This window comes from Lissotriton helveticus, chromosome 9 (genome assembly GCF_964261635.1).
Source record: "Lissotriton helveticus chromosome 9, aLisHel1.1, whole genome shotgun sequence".
NCBI classification, from domain to species: domain Eukaryota; kingdom Metazoa; phylum Chordata; class Amphibia; order Caudata; family Salamandridae; genus Lissotriton; species Lissotriton helveticus.
The window spans coordinates 441729306-441750094 of record NC_136070.1 but is presented as its reverse complement, the minus strand read 5'-3'; the positions used below and the strand labels follow the sequence as shown (position 1 = coordinate 441750094).

The 20789-nt window shown below is 46.0% G+C and overlaps 1 protein-coding gene across 5 annotated transcripts in view; it reads left to right on the top strand.

The window, feature by feature from the left end:
* The window catches only part of PPP1R13B (protein phosphatase 1 regulatory subunit 13B), a 461790-nt gene that overhangs the window by 389952 nt on the left and 51049 nt on the right, over positions 1–20789 (top strand). For all 5 annotated transcript variants that reach the window (XM_078660257.1, XM_078660255.1, XM_078660256.1 and 2 more), the window contains one exon: positions 6951–7150. In XM_078660257.1, the coding sequence (XP_078516383.1) occupies positions 6951–7150 (200 nt within the window). The remainder of the gene's footprint in view (positions 1–6950; positions 7151–20789) is intronic.

The following is a 20789-nucleotide window of genomic DNA, read 5'->3' as shown; positions in this document are numbered from 1 at the left end:
AACACAGCTTTCAATATACATAGCGAAAGATAATGGACTTTTCCCACCTGATTAGCTGTCCTAGTGATGAGTAACCCGTCGCAGATCTGGTTCCCCCAACAGCATGAGCATGTCACTAAACACATGGTGAAATCATGTTATGCCAATGCAAACTAAACCATATTTGGCTTGCTGAATACACATACTGAATATTTAACGGGATCACTGGTGCAGGGTCCCGATTTCAGAGAGCAAAGAGACTGTGAGTAGGTCATACAATTGGGAGCTCCTCGTAATAAGGTGAGTTTTGCCGCCATTATATATCTCGTTGATTTTACTGTTGTATGCATTCTTCAACAATGGCTTGATGGTTTCAGAGGATTCTTGGCATGGTGCCCTGTGAGCCCAAAGGGAGCCACTTTGCCAAGTTGCATGTTCGAGTGCTTCAATATTACCTGCATTCTACTTGACCAGCAGGTCTTCAATATACATAAATAGTCATGGTCCCTCATATTCTTGAAGCTTCCCCCAAGTGAGTCAGTATTCAATCACCTTTTTGGATATCATTTCTGAATCCTTTGATTTCAGTAGCTGCAGATCCTTTCGGTTGGGAGTCTGTTGTCAGGTGGGAGTCTGTTGTCATCAAGGTGAAATGCATGGCCATTGGATTTAGGCAATGCTGCAGGTCAGTTTGAAGCTGGAAACATTTCCATCTTTTACTGATTACAAACAATACCTTGACCAAATTCTTGACCATCTGCATCTCCAGCAATGATACTGGGGTATTATTAAAAAACTTTCCATTTTGCTGTCCTTTAATGGTTGACAAATCTAGAAGCAGTTTTGGCTTACATTTGTATTAACCTAAGAAGGAAAGTGAGCTCTGTAATCAAAATAAGAGAGCAACACGGAAAACCTACATGCTTTATTGTCTATACCTCTAACTATATTTGTATGTTTACAGCACAGTGGAAGCAAAGTCTATCTGAACAAACAGAAGGAAGAATAATCATGGATTATGGATTATAATGGATTATTCTGAGGTTTAATTGAAATTAATTATGAATTTAAGATGTGTGTTTCACATGTTTATAAATTCCCTGGTGTAATTATGAATTTTAGCATTCAGGATCACCTCTGACAATCGGCTGAACTTTCCGAGCTACTTACAGGATTGAACCTTACACAACAGGTGTCCTCGGCCACACATATCAAAGGGCATATCCTTGACCAGGTCTGGACAGCTAACATCACCATGTCCCCTGTATCAGTCTCGCAGTGTACATGGTCAGATCGCCATGTTATTAAATTCAGTATTCACAATAAACCTTTGACCAAAACCCCCAGTTCAGGAGGGGCACATGCAGAAATTGGAATAAGATTGAGAAACTCTTATTTCTTGACTCACTTGCTAACTCTATTCCTCCCGTTAACTCTTCTATTAACTTGGCTGATGCACAGTTAACTACCTGGTTACTGGCTGCTAGTGATACGTTTGTGGCCCCATGGAAGACCCACGCCACTCGTCGCCATGACGCCCAGAAATGGTTCTCTACAGAGCTGAAAAATCAAAAACTAGCTTTGCAGCAATTGGAAAGAAAGTGGAGAAGTAATTATATATCTGAAGACAAACGGTCTTACCTGAACACCTTGAAAACATATGAAAAGTTGATTTTGACTGCCAAAGCGGCATACTTTTCTTCTAAAATCCTGTCTTCAACTAACCATTCAAAGGAGATTTTCTCCATTGTGAATGAGTTGTCTAACCCTGACAGAATCTCAATCAAACCTACTCCTTCTCAAACCTTTTGCAACTCATTGAATCTCTTCTTTATTGATCACATTAAAAAAGTAAAGTCCAGTATTCCGGTTTGCCAAAATCTGGATTTTAGCTCTTGTACTACCCGAAATCATAGCACCTTTACGCAATTCCCTACAATTTGTGAGCAAACCTTCATGGTCCATCTCTCTAAAGTTAAATCTGGGTCCCCCACTAGCATCTTGAAGGAAATATTTACTGCCCTCCCCAGTCCTGCCCTCAATCTTTTAAATGAGTCGCTGTCCCAGGGCATCGTCCCTGCAACTTTTAAGGAGGCAATCGTTGTCCCCCTTTTGAAGAAGGTGGGCACCGATCTGCTAATTTGAACAAACTATCGTCCAAACTCCCTTCTTCCTTACTTCGCTAAGGTTTTGGAAGCCTATGTTACGAGATGTCTTACTGATTTCCTGGAGGAATCTGAATTTCTTGATCCCCACCAAGCGAGTTTCCTCCCAGTTCACTCCACTGAGGAGGTGATCCTTACAGTGTTGGATACTCTCCGCCGTGAGGTCGATGGTGGTTCGTTCCCCGCAGGCTCTTGTCTTGCTTAATCTTTCTGCGGCCTTTGACACGGTTGACCATAATCTTTTGATCCACCGTGTGAAGGACGCGGGAATTTCGGGACCTGATCTGGGCTGGATCAGCTCCTTTTTGGAAAATCGCTCCCAGGCAGTCTGTACTGCCCGGTTTACTGCCCCCAGAATCAGAATTTCTTGCGGAGTCCCTCAGGGTTTCTAACTTTCTTCCTTGTTGTTCAATCTTTACCTTCTCCCTCATGTCCGAGCCCTGAAAGAGCGTCAAGTTTGTACATTTAATTATGCTGACGATTTTCAACTTATTTTTTCCATCAGCAACTCCTCGGAGTCGGTCCATGCCTTTCAGTCTACCATGTTGTTCATTAGACAGTGGATGAACAGTAACCATCTAAAACTTAATCCGGATAAGACGGAGTTGGTTTTAAAGGTGGTATCTCTAAAAATCCCTGGGGCACTCATTTCTGGCCCAGAAGCTGGGCCAGTCCCCCTATCCATCTAGCTCGGCCAAGAGCCTTGGGGTAATAATCAGTCAGGACCACACTATGAAGCCTCAAATTGGGTCGGTGATCTCCACCTGCTTTTTCCAACTCTGGAAAATAAAAAAAGATCTGCAGATTTCTTACCCATGAAGATCGAATTCAGGTGACTATCTTCATGGTCATGTCCCCATGTCGACTATGCCTATTCGCTAAACTTCGGCATCCCCCTTTACCTATCCAAACGTCTGCCGATGGTACAAAATCATACCGCACGTCTGATTGTTCATCAACGTAGGCACCATCATGTCACTCCTCTTCTAAAGAAACTACATTGGCTTCCGGTTGTTCAGCGTTGTGCCTTCAAAGTTGGGTGTCTTATTTTTAAGTCACTCAATGGAAGAAGCCCTAAATTCGGGAACAACTTGATTAACAAGTACGCTCCCAACCTCCGCTCAGCCCAAAGGCAGCTTTTGTCTATTCCCTCTTTTAAATTGAAGCGCACTGGTGGTGCCAGGTTTGCTATTTTGGCCCCCATGTTCTGGAATTCCCTTCCCTCTGAAATACGCTTTTGCACCAATCTCCTTGGCTTTAGAAGCCTCCTTAAAACTTGGCTATTCCGACAGGCTTTTCGAATGAACTCTACAGGACTTGGGTATCAATCAAAGTAGCACAATGAAACCACCCCAGTGTACGTGCGCTTTACAAATGTATTTTAACATACCATAACACTGCTGGAAGCTTTACCTAAAAGGCCTGTCACATTGACAGCATATGCAACAGAAATCCAAGTGCCATAAAATAGCATCCCACTTAGATAGTAATAGTAAGTGGATGAGAGCTGGACTGAAACTGGTGGGTGACTTGCACAAAGTCAAATCTTTCACCCATGACTTTAGGATATGACCATGTTATGTCTAACTCAATGGCAGTGTTGTCAGGGAGGTTTTGGAGACATGGAATCGGGAATCCTATGGAACCTGAGAAACATGCGAATTTAAAAGACTATAACACATGGTCTGGGCCACAGGAGAGTAGTGATTATTTACCAAACACTGCTCAAATCTACCAAATGGAACATCAAGGGTGTAAGGTCCAAATGGAAGAAAGAAAATATTGGTTAAGAGTTTCCAGATGAGTCTTCATCTAGACTAACTACATTCACTGCAATATGACCCAAAAAACTGAATATAATCTACAAGGGATCAGGTATGAGTGTCCTACATGTAAGTGGGACAATGCTGGATTTTATCATCCTTATGTTGTACTAGAAAAAATGTCATTGCTGTCATAAATTGAAAGTTTTCAAAATCAATAAAAATGTTCTTTTTATACCTCTTAAGAGTCTGAGGTCTGTATGGCTCATCCAAACTTACTCCAAGACACCCCCCCCTCCTTTTTGGCCATCCTGTCCCACACCTTTTGTGCGTGTTAATTTTTCTAGCATCTATGATGATATTGTTGAGTAAGAAACACATTGAGCAGCTTGTAACACGTGTACAACAAATAGCAAATGTCTTTAATATAGTCAATCTTAAAAGTGTAGGTTTCTTTAGAATGTTCTATTTCTGACCAAGGATAACCTCAAATTTCCTCAATTCGCATTGTGTCTGGTTGAAAGAGCAAATTTCGTAGGCGATGCTGTTCATCCAGAGGAGTCAGGAAAGTTTCTTTATACCTTTCGACCCTGATTGACAAGACAAAAAATCAAGGCTGTCTACAACTTAGAGATAATTTCTCATATACCTTTTATCGCTGAGACACATTTGGCTATCGCATCTAAATCTTTTTAATATTAACAACTTCTTTGATCTTCTGTTTTTGAGTTTCAGTTCACCAACGGGAAATCATTCTCCACCCACACTACCATTGCTGAACTTCAAAGTCTGGTTCTTGAGAGATTACCAGCACAATTTACTGGCTTCATTAGATTCATTACATCTTTGATTTGTTGACATATATCTGATTTGCGATTCTCTCTGTTTCCTGCAAGCATGTCTCACGGTTTTTGGTGCTTCTCTTAATGGGGCTGGAGGCATCTAATCATTGAAGACAAACGAGGCAGCTGAATGTTTACATCTGTCAGAGCTCAAACTCCTTAAGGTATCACAACTTGCTCTTTGCCTCCATAATCTGTAAATAATTTGAAAGTAGGGTGTCTTGTAACATTGGCCTTTTAGCATGGAAAATAGCTCTCCTGGTATTACCTCAGCAAGGATAGGTGACATTTAAGTTCTTTATTTCAAAAATCCAGGTTTGATGTTCCTTGAGGATTAGTAGCACTGAGAATAGATGTCTCTTATATGCCTACTTTTTATCTAAGTTTTGGTGTCGGAGGGAGGTTTAACTAAGCACCACGCAGATGAGGGGTACATTTGAAGAAGGCATGCCCAGAATTTTGCAAAGCGAAATAATGCAATAGAACAAGCATTACAGCAATTATAGACCCTGCCTAGAAGGGAAGTAGGACAACAGACTTACGTAAACTAACCTTACACATGAATTCATTAAAAATTTCCTGCGTATTTGTAGCTCCTGGAGGATGAGACATATCACTTTAAGCTGAACATGGTGACCAGATTTCCCTACAGTTTTGCAAAAATAGCTAGAGCAAGAGTCCTAGAACCAGCATGCATTGCTGAGTCCAAAGGCTTTCAGTGTTCAAAAGTAAATATTGTTAAATCAAAGTAAAAAACTCGAATTTACACTTGTGGCTGAAGTTGACACAACATATATATTTTTCCCTCAACACTGTAATTACAATAGCCATACGTAGAACCCCATGCACCCATCTTTTTAAATGGCTCCTGCCACTATCCTTCTTAAATGGTGGCTTTTCATTGATCAATAGGTTTAGTAGTCCCGCCTTAGTAGTGTCTTTTCTCTTGTAACCTCCCGTTTCATATGTTGCTACTTGGTAGGCTTCAGTTACAGTCGCCTTAGCACTACTAATGGCGGCCGCACTTTACTTTTTTGTTTTTTATTAATTGCCATCGCCAGAGTCTTTTTTTCCCCTGTTTAATTACTTTTCATACAATGGTGGCTCCTGCGGTTTAGCGTTAAATAGCTTAAGCTAAAGCACGGTTGTCGCAATTTCTTCAAAAGTTTAGAAATAGAAAAATATTTGCATTTGTTTCTATTTCTCTATTTTTTAAGCAATCGCGGCACCCACGCTGTAGCTTAAGATGTTCAAAGCCTAAGCGGGGGTGCCGCCATTGTAACAAAAGTAAACAAATAGAAATCTAAAGCATGCAACTGCCATTTTTTTTTCTATTTGTGTACTATTGTTACAATTACAACACCAGCGCTTTAGCTTTAAACATCTTAAGCTAAAGAGCTGGTGCTGCGATTGCTTCAAAAGTAAAGCAATAGAAAAAAAAGTTTTTGCTATTTCTTTACTTTTGAAGCAATTGTGGCACCCACACTTAGATGATTAAAGTGTGAGTTTTGCGATCCATTTGCTTATGAGAAGCAAAGCTGGCAGTAAAAGAGGCACAGTTACCGCCAGCCTTGCTTCTCGTAAGCAGTGACTATAAGTACAAATCTTATGTTTAAGCACCGCTTGCAGGTTTTTAAAACACATAAATAAAAGGCATTGTAATTTACAATGCCAATAGCTCATACTCTCGCAAATGCGAGACCTATTGCATTGCAAATGCTTGTTAACATTTACTTGCGTCTACTTGAAAGATGATTAAAGAGTGTTTGCAGCCATTTTCAACCAGATGTGTAAAAGCAGCGCAGAGTAAGAACTTAGAATGTGGAATTTCTATGAAGTTTTTTCCAGTTTTATTTATTGATGTTGGAAGTCTGAGGAAACATTTACTATATCAGTGTATGTGATAAAAAATGAATATTTCGTTCAGTTTCCTTTCCTTGAGCTCTGTATTTAAATTGGCTTTTTCCTGATCCACTTCTCCCACCACTCTTACATTAGACTTGTGACTTATGTGAAGACACCCTGATTTGATGTTTTAGCCATCTTTTGTGTCTTTGAGCCCTACCCGTGCAAATTTGTTCTAGATGTTGGAGGCAAAATTTTCTCTTTTAAGTCATGAATGAATCTTGGTTGAATATTAAAAAATAATCAGTCTTCTCAGTGTTTTACTTATAAATATTTAATTTCTATATTTTGAACAGGTGTTCAAGAAAAGTTGGGAGTAATGAACAAAGGAGTTGTTTATTGTCTTTGGGATTATGAGGCCCAGAACAGTGATGAGCTACCCTGTCATGAAGGTGATGCCATAACCATTTTAAGGCGCAAAGATGACAATGAGACTGAATGGTGGTGGGCCCGTCTCAATGAAAAAGAAGGCTATGTACCCAAAAACCTTTTGGGGGTAAGTTTTTTACATTTTATTAGGAACTGAATTTAGCTTATGAATAAGGTTAGTATGCTCTACTTCTTAGAGAACTGACAATAGATTTGGGATACAATAGTTTCTATTATTTGGTATACGTAGGATCTTGAGTTGAGCTCCTATTCAGTGATCATATCCTAATAAAAATATTTGCAACTGTAGTAGCAGTTTTACTGATAGACTTTTAGCTGCAGCTCCTCACCTTTTGAATATTCCCCAAGTGTCAGACTGGATCTGCAAACCTTTCAGCAGTACCTTTGTGCTCTGGCAGGTGGTGCTGTGCAGCTCTTGACTGATGCTGTTCCACTCTGAAAATGGCGTGCGCTACTCCTGCGTGCTAACACCAGTTACTTTCTTTTTTGCGCCACCAAAAATGCCGATATGGAGCTACCTCTCATCTCTTTGAGACCCTTACCTGGCTCAAATGTTTTTTATAGTGTGCAAGGGACATGCCACCTCTCATATGACTGGATTTAAATCCTGCACTGTTGCAAACACATTTCTGTGACAGATCCTCACAAAACTTGCTATGATGCCTGGGTTTAGGCCACAACTCTAAGGCCTGCAGCGACTGTGCTTTGATCAACTCAAAGGCCATACGAGATGCAAGGCGAAACTCTACATGGCCGAGCACGAGAAGTCCCTGTGATGAGACTGGTCTAAGTCTAAAGTTCAGTCCTAGTTCCATTTGAGCTCCGGAAGTCACACAAGAAATCGAAGTGGGATTCTGTCCCTTTCCCACTAATCACACTCCCCTGAGAAGCTGCGGGCGGCACCGTACATCTCACTCTACTTCGGATCCAATCTGGCAACTTGTTTGAGCCCAACTAGAGTTTCTTGGGGCCTTCTGCCACTCCTAAGCAGAGCGAAGTGCTCCATTAGGTGATTCCGACTCTTCGAATCCTTATTAACTGCCTCTACTGCACCTGTGGGCTCCCAGGAGCCAAGAGGGTCTCTACCTGGGTTACCACCAACTGGTTCACCCTCCACGTCAGCTGGACCGTCTGAACCAATAACAGGGCAGTCAGTTTCTGGTCTGTCGATGCCGGAAGACCAGGCCTCAATAGTCATCTTGGGCTTCAAGTTGGTGTCAGTCGACCTTAAAATCACCACCAGCTACTGCTGAGGCTCCTGTTCCTCCACAACAGCAGCACACCCTTCATTCCCTGTTCGGCCCAGATTTGGAGAACAATGCTATCGATGAGTTAAGCCATACTTATCAGGAGGAGAATTGGTATGATGACCTGCAGGAGACTAGTGGCCTTGATACCTCCTCTGGAGCCGGTCTCCTCTCAAGCACTGGCCCTGCTAGTTAGCAGAGGGCTTTCTATGCCATGGTGAGCATAGGGCAACCAGAGTCCTTGACCCCTAAGTCTCCACCATGGAGGTGAAGACCAGTTTATTTACAGAGGTTCTTCAGCTAGTGAAGACATTTAACGGAGCCCCTCTTACCATTTAATGAGGCCCTTATGGATCTATGGGTCCTGCGGCAATGCTGGAATAGGGCCCTACGACGAACTAAAGCGGGTCCTGCGTATGCGCCTGAGATTTCAGTGTGGCTCTGTGAGGAGTTGCCCCATGGGTGGGATTGGCGAGGTCTGTGGGACTGGGAGGAACTGGGGATCTCCTCCATTGGGGATCTATATGAGGATGGTACCCTCTTACCATTTCAAGACCTCATGGAAAGACAGGAACTGCCTGCTCAGGATTTTCTTTTGCATGCGGCATTGACGGCTGCTGTGCGTCAACACTGGAAAAAAGGAATGGAGGAACCACAGATTTTCCTTCCTTGTCAATACTTGTTCACCTCAGCGGGTAAGATAAAGGCGGTTACGTTCTTATATAGGAGACTGGCGCAGGTATCGGGGGCTCCCTTAGAAGGGCTGCGCGTCAAATGGGAGGCGGACCTGGGGACCACTAAAGAGGCAAAGCCTTGGGAGATGCTGCTGGAGTGGGCATGGAAGTGCTCCCGGAATGCGAGATTCCAGCTAATACAATTCTATGTGCTTCACCGGGCGTACCTCATTCATCACAAAATCAATGAATTATTTGGCTCCCACTCTACCTGCCCGCGATGCAAACTGGAAAATGCAGCGTTTATGCACATGTTCTGGGATTGCCCACTACTCCGCGGGTTCTGGCAGGAGGTCCTGACCAAACTGCAGGAGGTGACAGAAAGGGAGCTGCAGCTTTCTCCAGGTGTCTGTTTGCTACACTGGTTCCCCCACACTGCCCGCAAAAAAACCACCAGCAAATTCCTGGATTTGGGGTTAGTCCTAGGTAAAAGGGAAATCACTAGCCATTGGAAGGCGGTCACAGCCCCCAACGCTTAGCGATGGCTGCAAAAGCTTATAAAGTGGGCGGACTGTGAAGGGACCCTCCGGCTCCAGATGGCTCGGAGAACTGACAATGATAGATTATGGGACACGGCAAGAGCATGGGTGGCGATGGTGGATCTTCTTAAAAACCCGACTGATGATGATGACTAATCTCCCCAGGTGTGGCGGACTCTCTTCGCTGCATTGGAACACGACCACGGGCGGCAGGGTGGGAGAGTAGATAGGGGGACGACTGCAGTGGGTGCACCCTCCTAGGATGGGACATTGATTACTGCCTTGGGGAATCCAACAAAAGTGATAGGAATGCATTTTGTGCAACCAGTGCGCCGTTAAGGAGAGCGACATGTCTGAGGGGAGGGGGAGGTGGGGTTAATGGGGTGAGGAACCTGGGGAGGGAGGGAGGAAGTGGGGTGGGAGGGGCGGGTTGTGTTCTTAGTTGTTTGATAAGGCGGATTGGTGCGGACAGTAAACGCATCACCCTGGGGCAGAATGGGCAGGCCCCGCCGGACTACGACACAAGTCGGATGAGATGTGACTCCTGCACCTGATGAACAATCCTCCTAGCGTAGAAGGGGATGAAGACGTGGAAGATCTAGCAGGAGGCGGGACTAGGTTTTGTTGTAGTCCCACGGGGCAGCATGATCATGCGATTATATATATATATATATATATATATATATATATATATATATATATATATATATATATATATATATATATATATATATATATATATATATATATATATATATATATATAAAAATTCATTGCCCAAACCTTGCTCCGGTCCTTCGGTAAGCCGTCAGATTGCACAACAATACCACCTCGCTGCCTGAGATGAACCTGAATTTTTATTTTAGCACCCCTCATCTGTAAGCTTGGTGGTGCAGATGTCTGCAGTATAATTAATCCCACACATTCCTGGGGGTTCTCCCCGATAGGGAGTCGAAACAGGCGTAAACACTCTGGAAGATGGTTTTCTCTTCCACCAGCTTGATGCTCAGGTCCGTGAATTCCAGCTACCTGCTGTGGCACTATTCTCCTGCCCTTTAGGACTCAGAAGATAAAGTCCTCTTACGTGTTCTAGACTATCTCCGACAAGTCCCCGCCCAGGCCATACAGAAAGGTTTTGACACAGCCAAGTTCATAATTCATTGTGGCTTGGACACCACTAGTTACATCAGGTGGGTCACTGGCACCAGTTATGCCATTTGCTGCCACGCCTGGTTGTGGTCCATCATTTTTTCAGTGATGTCCAGTCATCCCTCACTGGCATGCGGTTTGTTGGGACTTTCCTGTTTGGGGACATGGCAGCCTTTTTTTCAAATTGCTCAAGGAGAGTAGAGCGACAGCACGCTTCCTGGGCTTTTCTCCCCCACCTTGCCAGCCACATCAGCCCTACTGTACCTTTTTCAGCTTTGGTAGAAGTTTTGGCAGAGGTACCCCATACTGCCAGCCAATTCAATCTCCACAAAGCATCCAGCAGTTTGGCGGGCGAGGCCATGATGCTCACCAGACTGTTGAGCCCACTAATCCTCCTGCTGCAGCCTCACCGGCCAAACCGCTTTAGCGTGCCCTTAGTCAAGCACTGCCACCCGTGGGAGGCAGGATCTGACAATTCTTTCCAGGTTAACTGGCCATCACATCAGACGGATGGGTCCTGAGGATTGTTCGGCAAGAATATACCTCAAGTTTCATTCTCCTACAGCCTCCCCTTCCACCATCCCCTCCAACAATTGAAGGAGGATCAACTCTCCATCTTGTGACAGGAAGTGCAAGCCTTTTTGCCCAAAGAGGTTATTGATCGCGTGCCAGCTGCAGAAATATAACATGGTTGCTATTTCCATTACTTTCTGGTGCCCAAGAAGAACGGCGTCCTTTTTTTATTTTTATTTTTATTTGTCATTTTGGCAATAACAACATACAAACAAACTCCCGAGTGCAGCCGGAGTGGGCATGTTACAATCCATTCGCAAGTAAAACAAGAATCAGGTAGTACATCACGGTTATACAGCTCAATCGAATAATCATCAATTGTCCAAGGTAATAGTCGGGGTTGAATTAGCACATCTTTGACTGTATATATAATCAACACAGCAGCATCATCAATAAAATATTACATCTTTCATGGAGGTGGCAAGGTGAGTCTCAACATCATTACTATCTATCATAGAGCATCAGACGGCCGTGTCAGCATATATGCAGTGTAAGGGCCCCAGATGTCCCGTGATCGAGATGCTGATGGCAGAACCTCATGGTAACAGGTTAATTGGTCTCGGCAATGCGCCAGGTCCAGCAACCAAAGTTTAAAATCAGGTGTCCGCCGCCCACCCCAACACATGGCTACCCTGCGCCAGTTGCAAGGACAGTACTATCAGTTTGCATACCCCCGCCGGTACTGCAGACACTATCCTCAGTAAACAGACCTTGGGGTCACATTCAATCCTAACCTCCGTCAGATCAGACAGCGCCTCAGTCACACTCATCCAGAACACAGATACTCCCTGGTCCTCCCCCTCGCTAAAAGAAACATAGCCATGCATTGGAGGTCCCCTACGGGACCACCGGAGGCGGCCTGGATAGGAGCGGTATCCAAATGGGGGGCGGCAGAAGAACAGACCCTGAGAGAGGAGGAGGTAAAAGGTACACGCAAACACCCAATCTCAATGGAATGGGCACATCTTCCTATACAATTTAAGTTGGAGACAGCCGGGGAGGACACCCCAGAGCCGACACAACTCCCGCCCTGCAGCCCCACTCGAAGCCCCGACCCACGACCCCCCCCATCACTGATTGAATAGGGGAACTGCCGCGTGGTGGCGACCTGTCAGAACCGGGAGCCCGATATATTTCCTCCCTCTCCCTCTCTCTCCCCCCCTCCCCCTTTTCAGGGCATACGCACCAGCCCCCGCTGCCTGATGGCCACTCTACACGCTGCTAGCATAGACTGATCGACCTTGTCCGCCGCGCTTCCGCCACCCCCCCCCCCCCAATGCCTGCCCCCCTTCTATTCCCTGGTTGATTTAATTTTGAGGGAGGTACCCCCCCCCCCCCCTTCCATCGTTAGTAGCCTAGTTACAGTCGGCAGTTCGAAGTCCGACTCAGTTACACGAGCATAATACTGCACACATCTATTCAAGGGTACCACACTACCAGTGGGGGTACTAACCTCCTCCATCTCGACTCACTCACCATGTGAGTGACCAGGCCTACCTTAGACCGGCATATAATGATGGGATGGTTTCCCACAATACACAGGAGACACGGTATAGATCCCTCTCTTTCTCACGCTTGCTGCACTCTACAACTGAAGTTTGTTTACTGTTGTTGAGCCATGATCGCTGATACTGAGCATTGTTTATGTTTATGCTGATAGACCTGTGATTTATTATATGTCCCGCAAGGGATTGTGCTCGGACTTGCAAAAAAAAAAAAAAAAACCCCTAATAAAAAGATTTTAACAAAAAAAATCCAGAACACAGATACACTAGCGCAAGCCCCACGCTAAGTGCACAAAATCTGCACCCTCCATCCCGCAGCGCACGCAAAAATCAGAATCTCTCAATCCAAATTTATAGAGCTGCGCAGGAGAGTAATACCACTGATGGATTTACTTATAATGTATACGTTTGAAATTGCCATTGATAGCAAATTTGCTTGTCATAGCGCAGCTTTCTTCCCATTCTTCATCCGTCAATGGTTGTGAAAGACATTCATCCCATTTACCCCTAGAGCGCGAAAGGACTGCGTCCTTCATCCTATTTTAGACCTACACCCTCCCAACGTCTTCCTCTGTAAGGAGAAATTCAAAATGCTCTACCTTGCCCAAGTCTTGTCTTCCATCTATCCTGTAGACTAGATGCTGGCGTTGGACCTATAGGACCCCATTTCCATATACCGGTCCTGCAATCCCATAGTTTGTAGTGGGACAGATGCATTTTCAATTTGTTGTGCTGCCCTTTGGTTTCGCAGGCACCCCTCGGGTGTTCACAAAAGTGATGGTGGCAGCTGGACACCTTCTGAAATTAAGGGTGCCAGCTTCCCCTAACTCGACAACTGGCTGTTGAAGGCGGACTCACCCGGGCTGTTGTCCACCACCACCAGACTACAGCAAACCTCCTTCCATCTATCGGGTTCACTATCAACATGCTGAAGTCACGCTTGACTCCTTCTCAGGCACTCTCCTTCATTGGAGCCATTCTGGATTTGGTCTAGAATCATAGTGCTCTCAAGACTGGAATATGGAAATGCCACACTTACAGGCCTACCTAAAACCAGCCCTGGGCACAATGAAAGCGCCAATAAGTACTACAGCAAGGCTCTTAACTTAATTTAATGCGGCCCTTATGGATCTTTTGTTGGGTCCATGGCCCAAACCTTGCTCAGGTCCTTTGGTAAGCCGCCAGATTGCACAACAATGCCACCTCGCTGCCCGAGATGAATCTGCATTTTTATTTTAGCACCCCTCCTCTGTAAGCTTGGTGGTGCAGATGTCTGCAGTATAATTAATCCCACACATTCCTGGGGCTTCTCCCCAATAGGGAGTCGAAACAGGAGTAAACACTCTGGAAGATGGTTTTCTCTTCCACCAGCTTGATGCTCAGGTCTGTGAATTCCAGCTACCTGCTGTGGCACTATTCTCCTGCCCTTTAGGACTCAGTAGATAAAGTCCTCTTACGTGTTCTAGACTATCTCCGACAAGTCCCCGCCCAGGCCATACAGAAAGGTTTTGACACAGCCAAGTTCATAATTCATTGTGGCTTGGACGCCACCAGTTACATCAGGTGGGTCACTGGCACCAGCGTCGCCATTTGCTGTCACGCCTGGTTGTGGTCCATCATTTTTTCAGGTGATGTCCAGTCATCCCTAACGGGCATGCTGTTTGTTGGGACTTACCTGTTTGGGGATATGGCAGACTTTTTTTTCAAACTGCTCAAGGAGAGTAGAGCCACAGCAAGCTTCCTGGGCTTGTCTCCCCCACCTTGCCAGCCACATCAGCCCTACTGTACCTTTCTCGGCTTTGGTAGAAGTTTTGGCAGATGTACCCCATACTGCCAGCCAATTCAACCTCCGCAAAGCATCCAGCGATTTGGCGGGCGAGGCCATGATGCTCACCGCCACAGTGGTCAAGGTCACCAGACCGTTGAGCCCACTACTCCTCCTGCTGCAGCCCCACTGGCCAAACCACTTTAGCATGCCCTTGGTCAAGCACTGCCAACCGTGGGAGGCAGGATCTGACAATTATTTCCAGGTTACCAGGCCATCACATCAGACGGATGGGTCCTGAGGATTGTACGACAAGAATATACCTCAAGTTTCATTCTCCTACAGCCTCCCCTTACACCCTCCCCTCCAACAATTGAAGGAGGATCAACTCTCCATCTTGTGACAGGAAGTGCAAGCCTTTTTTCCCAAAGGGGCTATTGAGAGCATGCCAGCGGCAGAAATACAACATGGTTGCTATTTCCACTACTTTCTGGTGCCCAAGAAGGACGGCGTCCTTCATCCTATTTTAGACCTACACCCTCCCAACGTTTTCCTCTGTAAGGAGAAATTCAAAATGCTCACCCTGGCCCATGTCTTGTCTTCCATCTCTCCTGTAGACTAGATGCTGGCGTTGAACCTGTAGGACCCCATTTCCATATACCGGTCCTGCAGTCCCAAAGTTTGTAGTGGGACAGATGCATTTTCAATTTGTTGTGTTGCTCTTTGGTTTCGCAGGCACCCCTCGGGTGTTCACAAAAGTGATGGTGGTAGCTGGACACCTTCGGAGATTAAGGGTGCCAGCTTACCCGAACTCAACAACTGGCTGTTGAAGGTGGGCTAACCCAGGCTGTTGTCCACCACCGCCAGACTACAGCAAACCTCCTTCCATCTATGAGGTTCACTATCAACATGCTGAAGTCACGCTTGACTCCTTCTCAGACACTCTCCTTCATTGGAGCCATTCTGGAATTGGTCTGGATTCATAGTGCTCTCAAGACTGGATTATGGAAATGCCGCACTTACAGGCCTACCTAAAACCAGCCCTGGGCCCCATGGAAGCGCCAATAAGTACTACAGCAAGGCTCTTAACTGGCACACGTCGTTAAGATTGCATTTCTCCATCACTCAGAACCCTCAACTGGTTTCCAGTTGAATCTTGGATCCAACTGAAGGTGGCAATCATAACGCACAAAGATCTACATTAACCCTGTACCAGGTGGCGGAATCTGAGAATTGAAGTCTATCAGAACAAGTTACTTATCTTTGGGTAATGCTGTTTCTGGCAGGGGCTCTATCTAGCCGCAGATTCCCTACAATCCTCCCAGTTCTTTGATTGAACTCTATTCATCAATAAGATCCCAAATCAAGTAATCTTCACACTGGTCATACCAGTTTGCTTGTAGGGCTCTGCATCATTACCTCACCTGGGTTATTAGGCTCTTTATTATTTATGCAGTCCAGGGGCGTGGCCAAGATGGCGGAGTGAGCAGACGTGCTCCGAGGTTCCTCCGCTCTGACCCTGGCGATACAGCCAGCTACCTCGGCTCTCAAACCCAAATTAATGCTTAGCCGGGTTCTGGGGCGCTGAGAGTTGCTCCGGACCCGAGAGGTGTTGGGGGGGCAGGGGGATATGAAGGAGCCTTTTCGTATTATTGGCACACTGCCTTTGCGGCATAAGGCCTGCTTGGTCAGGGACCACTAGACCCTGCATAAAGGGATTGAGACAGGCCGGGCCGCCAGGACACCTTTGAACAGTTTTGCATCTACATTCAGTAGAGAGATGGGTTGATAGTTCATACAGTGCCGTCCATCTATTTTGGGCTTAGGAATGACGACGATGGTCGCCTTGTGCATTCAGGGCGGGAGTATGGCTGTGTCCGATATTGATTTGACGAGCCTCGTGAGGACTGGGGCTAGTTCAGGGCAGAAGGTTTTATAAAAGCCTAATGGTAAGCCGTCAGGACCTGGTGACTTAAGAGGTTTTTGTCTGTATATAACAGCTATGACCTCCTCAATATGTATCGGGCAGTCAAGCAATGCCGCCTGTGCTTTGGTCAATTGAGTAGTTTTCGCAGTACGGAGGTAATGAGTCTGGTTCTCGGGAGGAAGAACTGCTCTGACTATAAGTCTCTGTAGAACTCTCTGAACCTGGATGGTATCAGGTCAACCCTTCGAGTGCCCTCTTCGACAGTCTGTGTATCCGGCCTGCCTCCTCCAGGCCCTCTAGCTGCGTACCGACACCCAAGGACAGAGGAGAAGATCCCACCCGAGGCTCCCAGCTGACTTCACTGTCCTCTGGTATCACTCACTGCGGGTCGGTGTCAGAGCAGGTTGGGGCACTCCCTTGATCGCTCCATCATGTTCGGCTGCCCTCCCCGGGCTTCTTGTTGTCTTTTCCGGCTCGCAACGCGCAACTCAGCACTGCACCTCTGTACCAGCAGTAGCAGCAGCTCTCCTCACGGCCACGACTCGCCACAGGCTGCTCGAATGCGGCGTCTCCCACCAGGGTCTGCGAGCCCAGGACGCAAAGACAGGGTGCCGATAATACGAAATGCCTCCTCCATATCTTAGACAAAGCCAACTGTGTCAAGAGTAAAACAATGCTACTATGGGTCGATGCCGAGAAAGCATTCAACCGTGTGCATTGGCCCTATCTGGAAGTGACATTGGCCCACTTTGGCATGGGGGAGCGTTTTCGCTCCTGGGTCTTAAGCAACTATGGGTTCCTGAAAGCCTTGGTGCAATTCAAAGGGCGAAACACTGGGTGCTTACTGAGAAGGGGCACACAGCAGGGTTGCCCCTTGCCACCACTCTTATTTGCGCTCTATATGGAGTCGTTTGCACATAGAGTGAGGGACCATCTTTGAATCAAAGGAGTTCTCGTTGGAGGGGGAGGAACACCTGATCAATTTATATGCAGACAATGTCATGGTGATGTGAGATGACCCCTGCGAGACTCAGCCCCACTTCCAGGAGGAAATTAAGTTGTTTGGAGAGGCTACGGGTTTTTGCATGAACCTCCTTAAGTCGCAGACCCTTAACGTATCTGTCTCGCCACCTACGCTGGCTGCCTTAAACCAGGTTTACCCACTTCAATGGGCAATGGACTCCATCTCCTACTTGGGAGTGCAGTTAGCCATGACACCGGAGAAAATCAAAAAACCCTTAATTAACAGGATCTACTGAAGCGAGTGCGGGCTGACCTGGCCCGCAAGCAACCCTACCCATTGTCTTTGCTGTGTCGCTTGCGTTTCTTAAGATGACGATCCTCCTGAGGATATTTTTCCTCTTTCAGACCCTCCCTTTGACACCCCCGACAGACATGATTGCCGCCTTCCAGGCGTTGTTCAATCATTTTATCTGAGCGGGCAAGCACCCCTGTATGCGGAAAGAGCTAAGCTGGCTTCCACCTGCTGAAGGGGGGCTGGGAGGGCCGAGCCTACTTCATTAATACCAGGCAGCCCTACTTCCCTACTTGATTGAGTGGTCCAGGGCAGAGTCTGAAAATCAATGGCTCTTCATGGACCGAGCATTCGCTGGGACCTCTTTGGTGAACGTCCTGTTTTTCCCTCGCACACATAGAGCCCCCAGCCTATACATATCCCCACTCTCAAGCTCCTTATTAAGGGTGTGGGACACTCAAACTCTCAGAGGGAACTTAACCACTTTCCCTTCCCCCCTGACCTCCGTGGGGGCTTTCACCCCGGGTCTGGGGTCCACATTCCGAGCCTGGCGGAAGGCCATTTGCCTTCGGTACTCTACGGGCAGACTTTTCCATTCTCCAGTATTAGGGGTGTCTTTCATAGATTCACATGCCTGAATCATTACCCGTCGTCGGAATGGGAGTCCCACGGTATATAAAAAAGCAATAATATGCTATAATAACATTGGAAAAAACAGAAATTCCCAACCAGGAAGTAAAGTAGCCCAAGCTACAGTAGAAAAAACTTCCACACTCATGACTATCCTAGTCATTTTGTATAGTCCAAACTACAGCCAATCAGGCGACAGCACCCACCAGAAGGTTCTCCCCAGAGGCTCAGGCTGTCAGATTTTCTCGCAAGGAGTGATGGTAAACCAAAGTAGCCTGACAGCCTCTGAGGGGAGGTGGGCGGGTTGCATGTGAATCTATGAAAGACACCAGTACTGGAGAACCACAGATTACAGGTAAGTAACTATTGTTCTTCTCCAGTATTAGGGGTGTCTTTCATAGATTCACATGCCTGAATCAGAGTAGATAGCAGTACATATTCGTGCTTGGCAGACGCTACAGGTAGCTTAAGCTTGTCAACATTAACAGCACATAGCAATACAATATGTAAACAAACATATCATTAAAAGCATAATAGAATGCAAGTATTTAAGCTGTGCAACATGGAGATATAATAAGCATCTGACAGCAGTAGTAGGAGGTGGGAAACAGAGGCTCACCTTAGTTGAAAAGATTTCGTAGAACTGCTCGACCCACTGAAGCATCGGCCTCGCTGGCTGCATCCAAACAATAGTGTTTGGTGAAAGTATGGCGACTGGCCCAGGTTGCCGCTCTGCAGATGTGCTGAAGAGGGACTCCAGCGAATAAGGCCGTAGAGAAAGACACTGCCCTCGTAGAATGCGCTCTAGGAGCTGCTTGTAATGGTCTTCCTGCTTGTGCGTGGCAAAAGGCAATAGATGCAGATATCCATCTTGCGATTGTTTGCTTGGAAACTGCCTGCCCTTTACGAATTGCACCATAAGTGATGAATAGTTGATCAGATCTGCGCAATGTAGATGTTCTTTGCAAATAGAACTTCAGACATCTCTTAATGTCCAGAGTATGCAATGCCCTTTCCACAGGTGTTTGTGGGTTAGGAAAGAATGTCTTTAAGATCACGGGTTCGTTTAAATGAAAGTCCGAAGGAACCGTAGGAATTAATTTATATACTGTGGGACTCCCACTCCGACGACGGGGAATGATTCAGGCATGTGAATCTATGAAAGACACCAATACTGGAGAACCACAGATTACAGGTAAGTAACTATTGTTCTTCCTGAAGATGAACAGTTCCGTTATCTCCAGATTAGACATTTGATTTCACACCCAGGTTAGAAAGGGAGCTCAGTGGCCACTAACAAAAGTTGAAAATGGCTCATGGAACTATACACACTCCCTGCCCAATTGCGCTGCGAGACAGAGCTGAGGAGGCAGCTCACCAATAAAGAGTGACAAGATATCTTTTATAGAACGCGCCACGCAGCATACAACTCATCCAGCACAGAAACAGCTGTTAAAATTGCCACTTACTGGTATTTGACCCCTGTTAGGCTTCACAGGGGCAACCCTGCCCATAGCAATGAGTGTTGGTGACGATGCAGGGCTAAGGGCACTCTCAGTCATATCCTATGGGACTGTCCTAAGTTGACTTCATTCTAGGATTCTGTGTTGAACTACATTGATTCCCACTTCCACACTCAAATGCCCAGATTCCCATCATTTACCTTACTATGACTTCCCAATGCCCTTACATAACTGCTCACAACACGCAGGGGGCGACAAATTAGTATAACACTGGGGCGGCCCATCAAACCATTCTGGCACTTTGGGGCATGGCCACTACACTGATGTACCTAGGATGGCTTCAGCGCCTCTGGCACGTTCTCAGAATGGAGAGGCTGACCCTCGCGTTTCTCTGCCCGAGATGACTCGTATATAACTTTGTGGCAACCAATCATAACCTTCCTGTCCCAGGAATTCAGGGAACTGGCTTGCCTCCACTGCGGCTAGTACGTCTCACAGCACCCACCTCTAGAAATGACAAAGAGGCCTCCTCTGAGTGACACACGTTTGACTACTCTCTTCTTGTATTGTCATATTGCCATCGGTACCCAGGGAGGGAGGGCGAGGGTTTGGGGTGGGAGATAGGGTTTGTTTGAACATGTTGCACTTTATGGTTGCAATCTATCTGATAGATTTCACAATATGGCAAAGTTCGCTGTTTCAGAGTGCATGCAAAACTGTAACAATAAAACAAATTTAAACCATACCTAATGCAGTCCGACCACCCAGAAAGTGCTTTGGGGTTAAATGGGATATGCAAAGTGCTATATAAATACAATACTATACAATAAATATTACTTCAGGGAAAGCCATTAGATGCTGGAAGGTACTACTTAGTACCAGTAACTAGAAATTGCTTCAGAACTTTCTGGATTCAGAGTGATGCCTGGGAGATAGTGTTCAATTAAGGAATCATCAGGCGCCACTGCATTTATGAGAAAGAACATTACAGACGGTAAGTAACTTGTTCATTTACTAC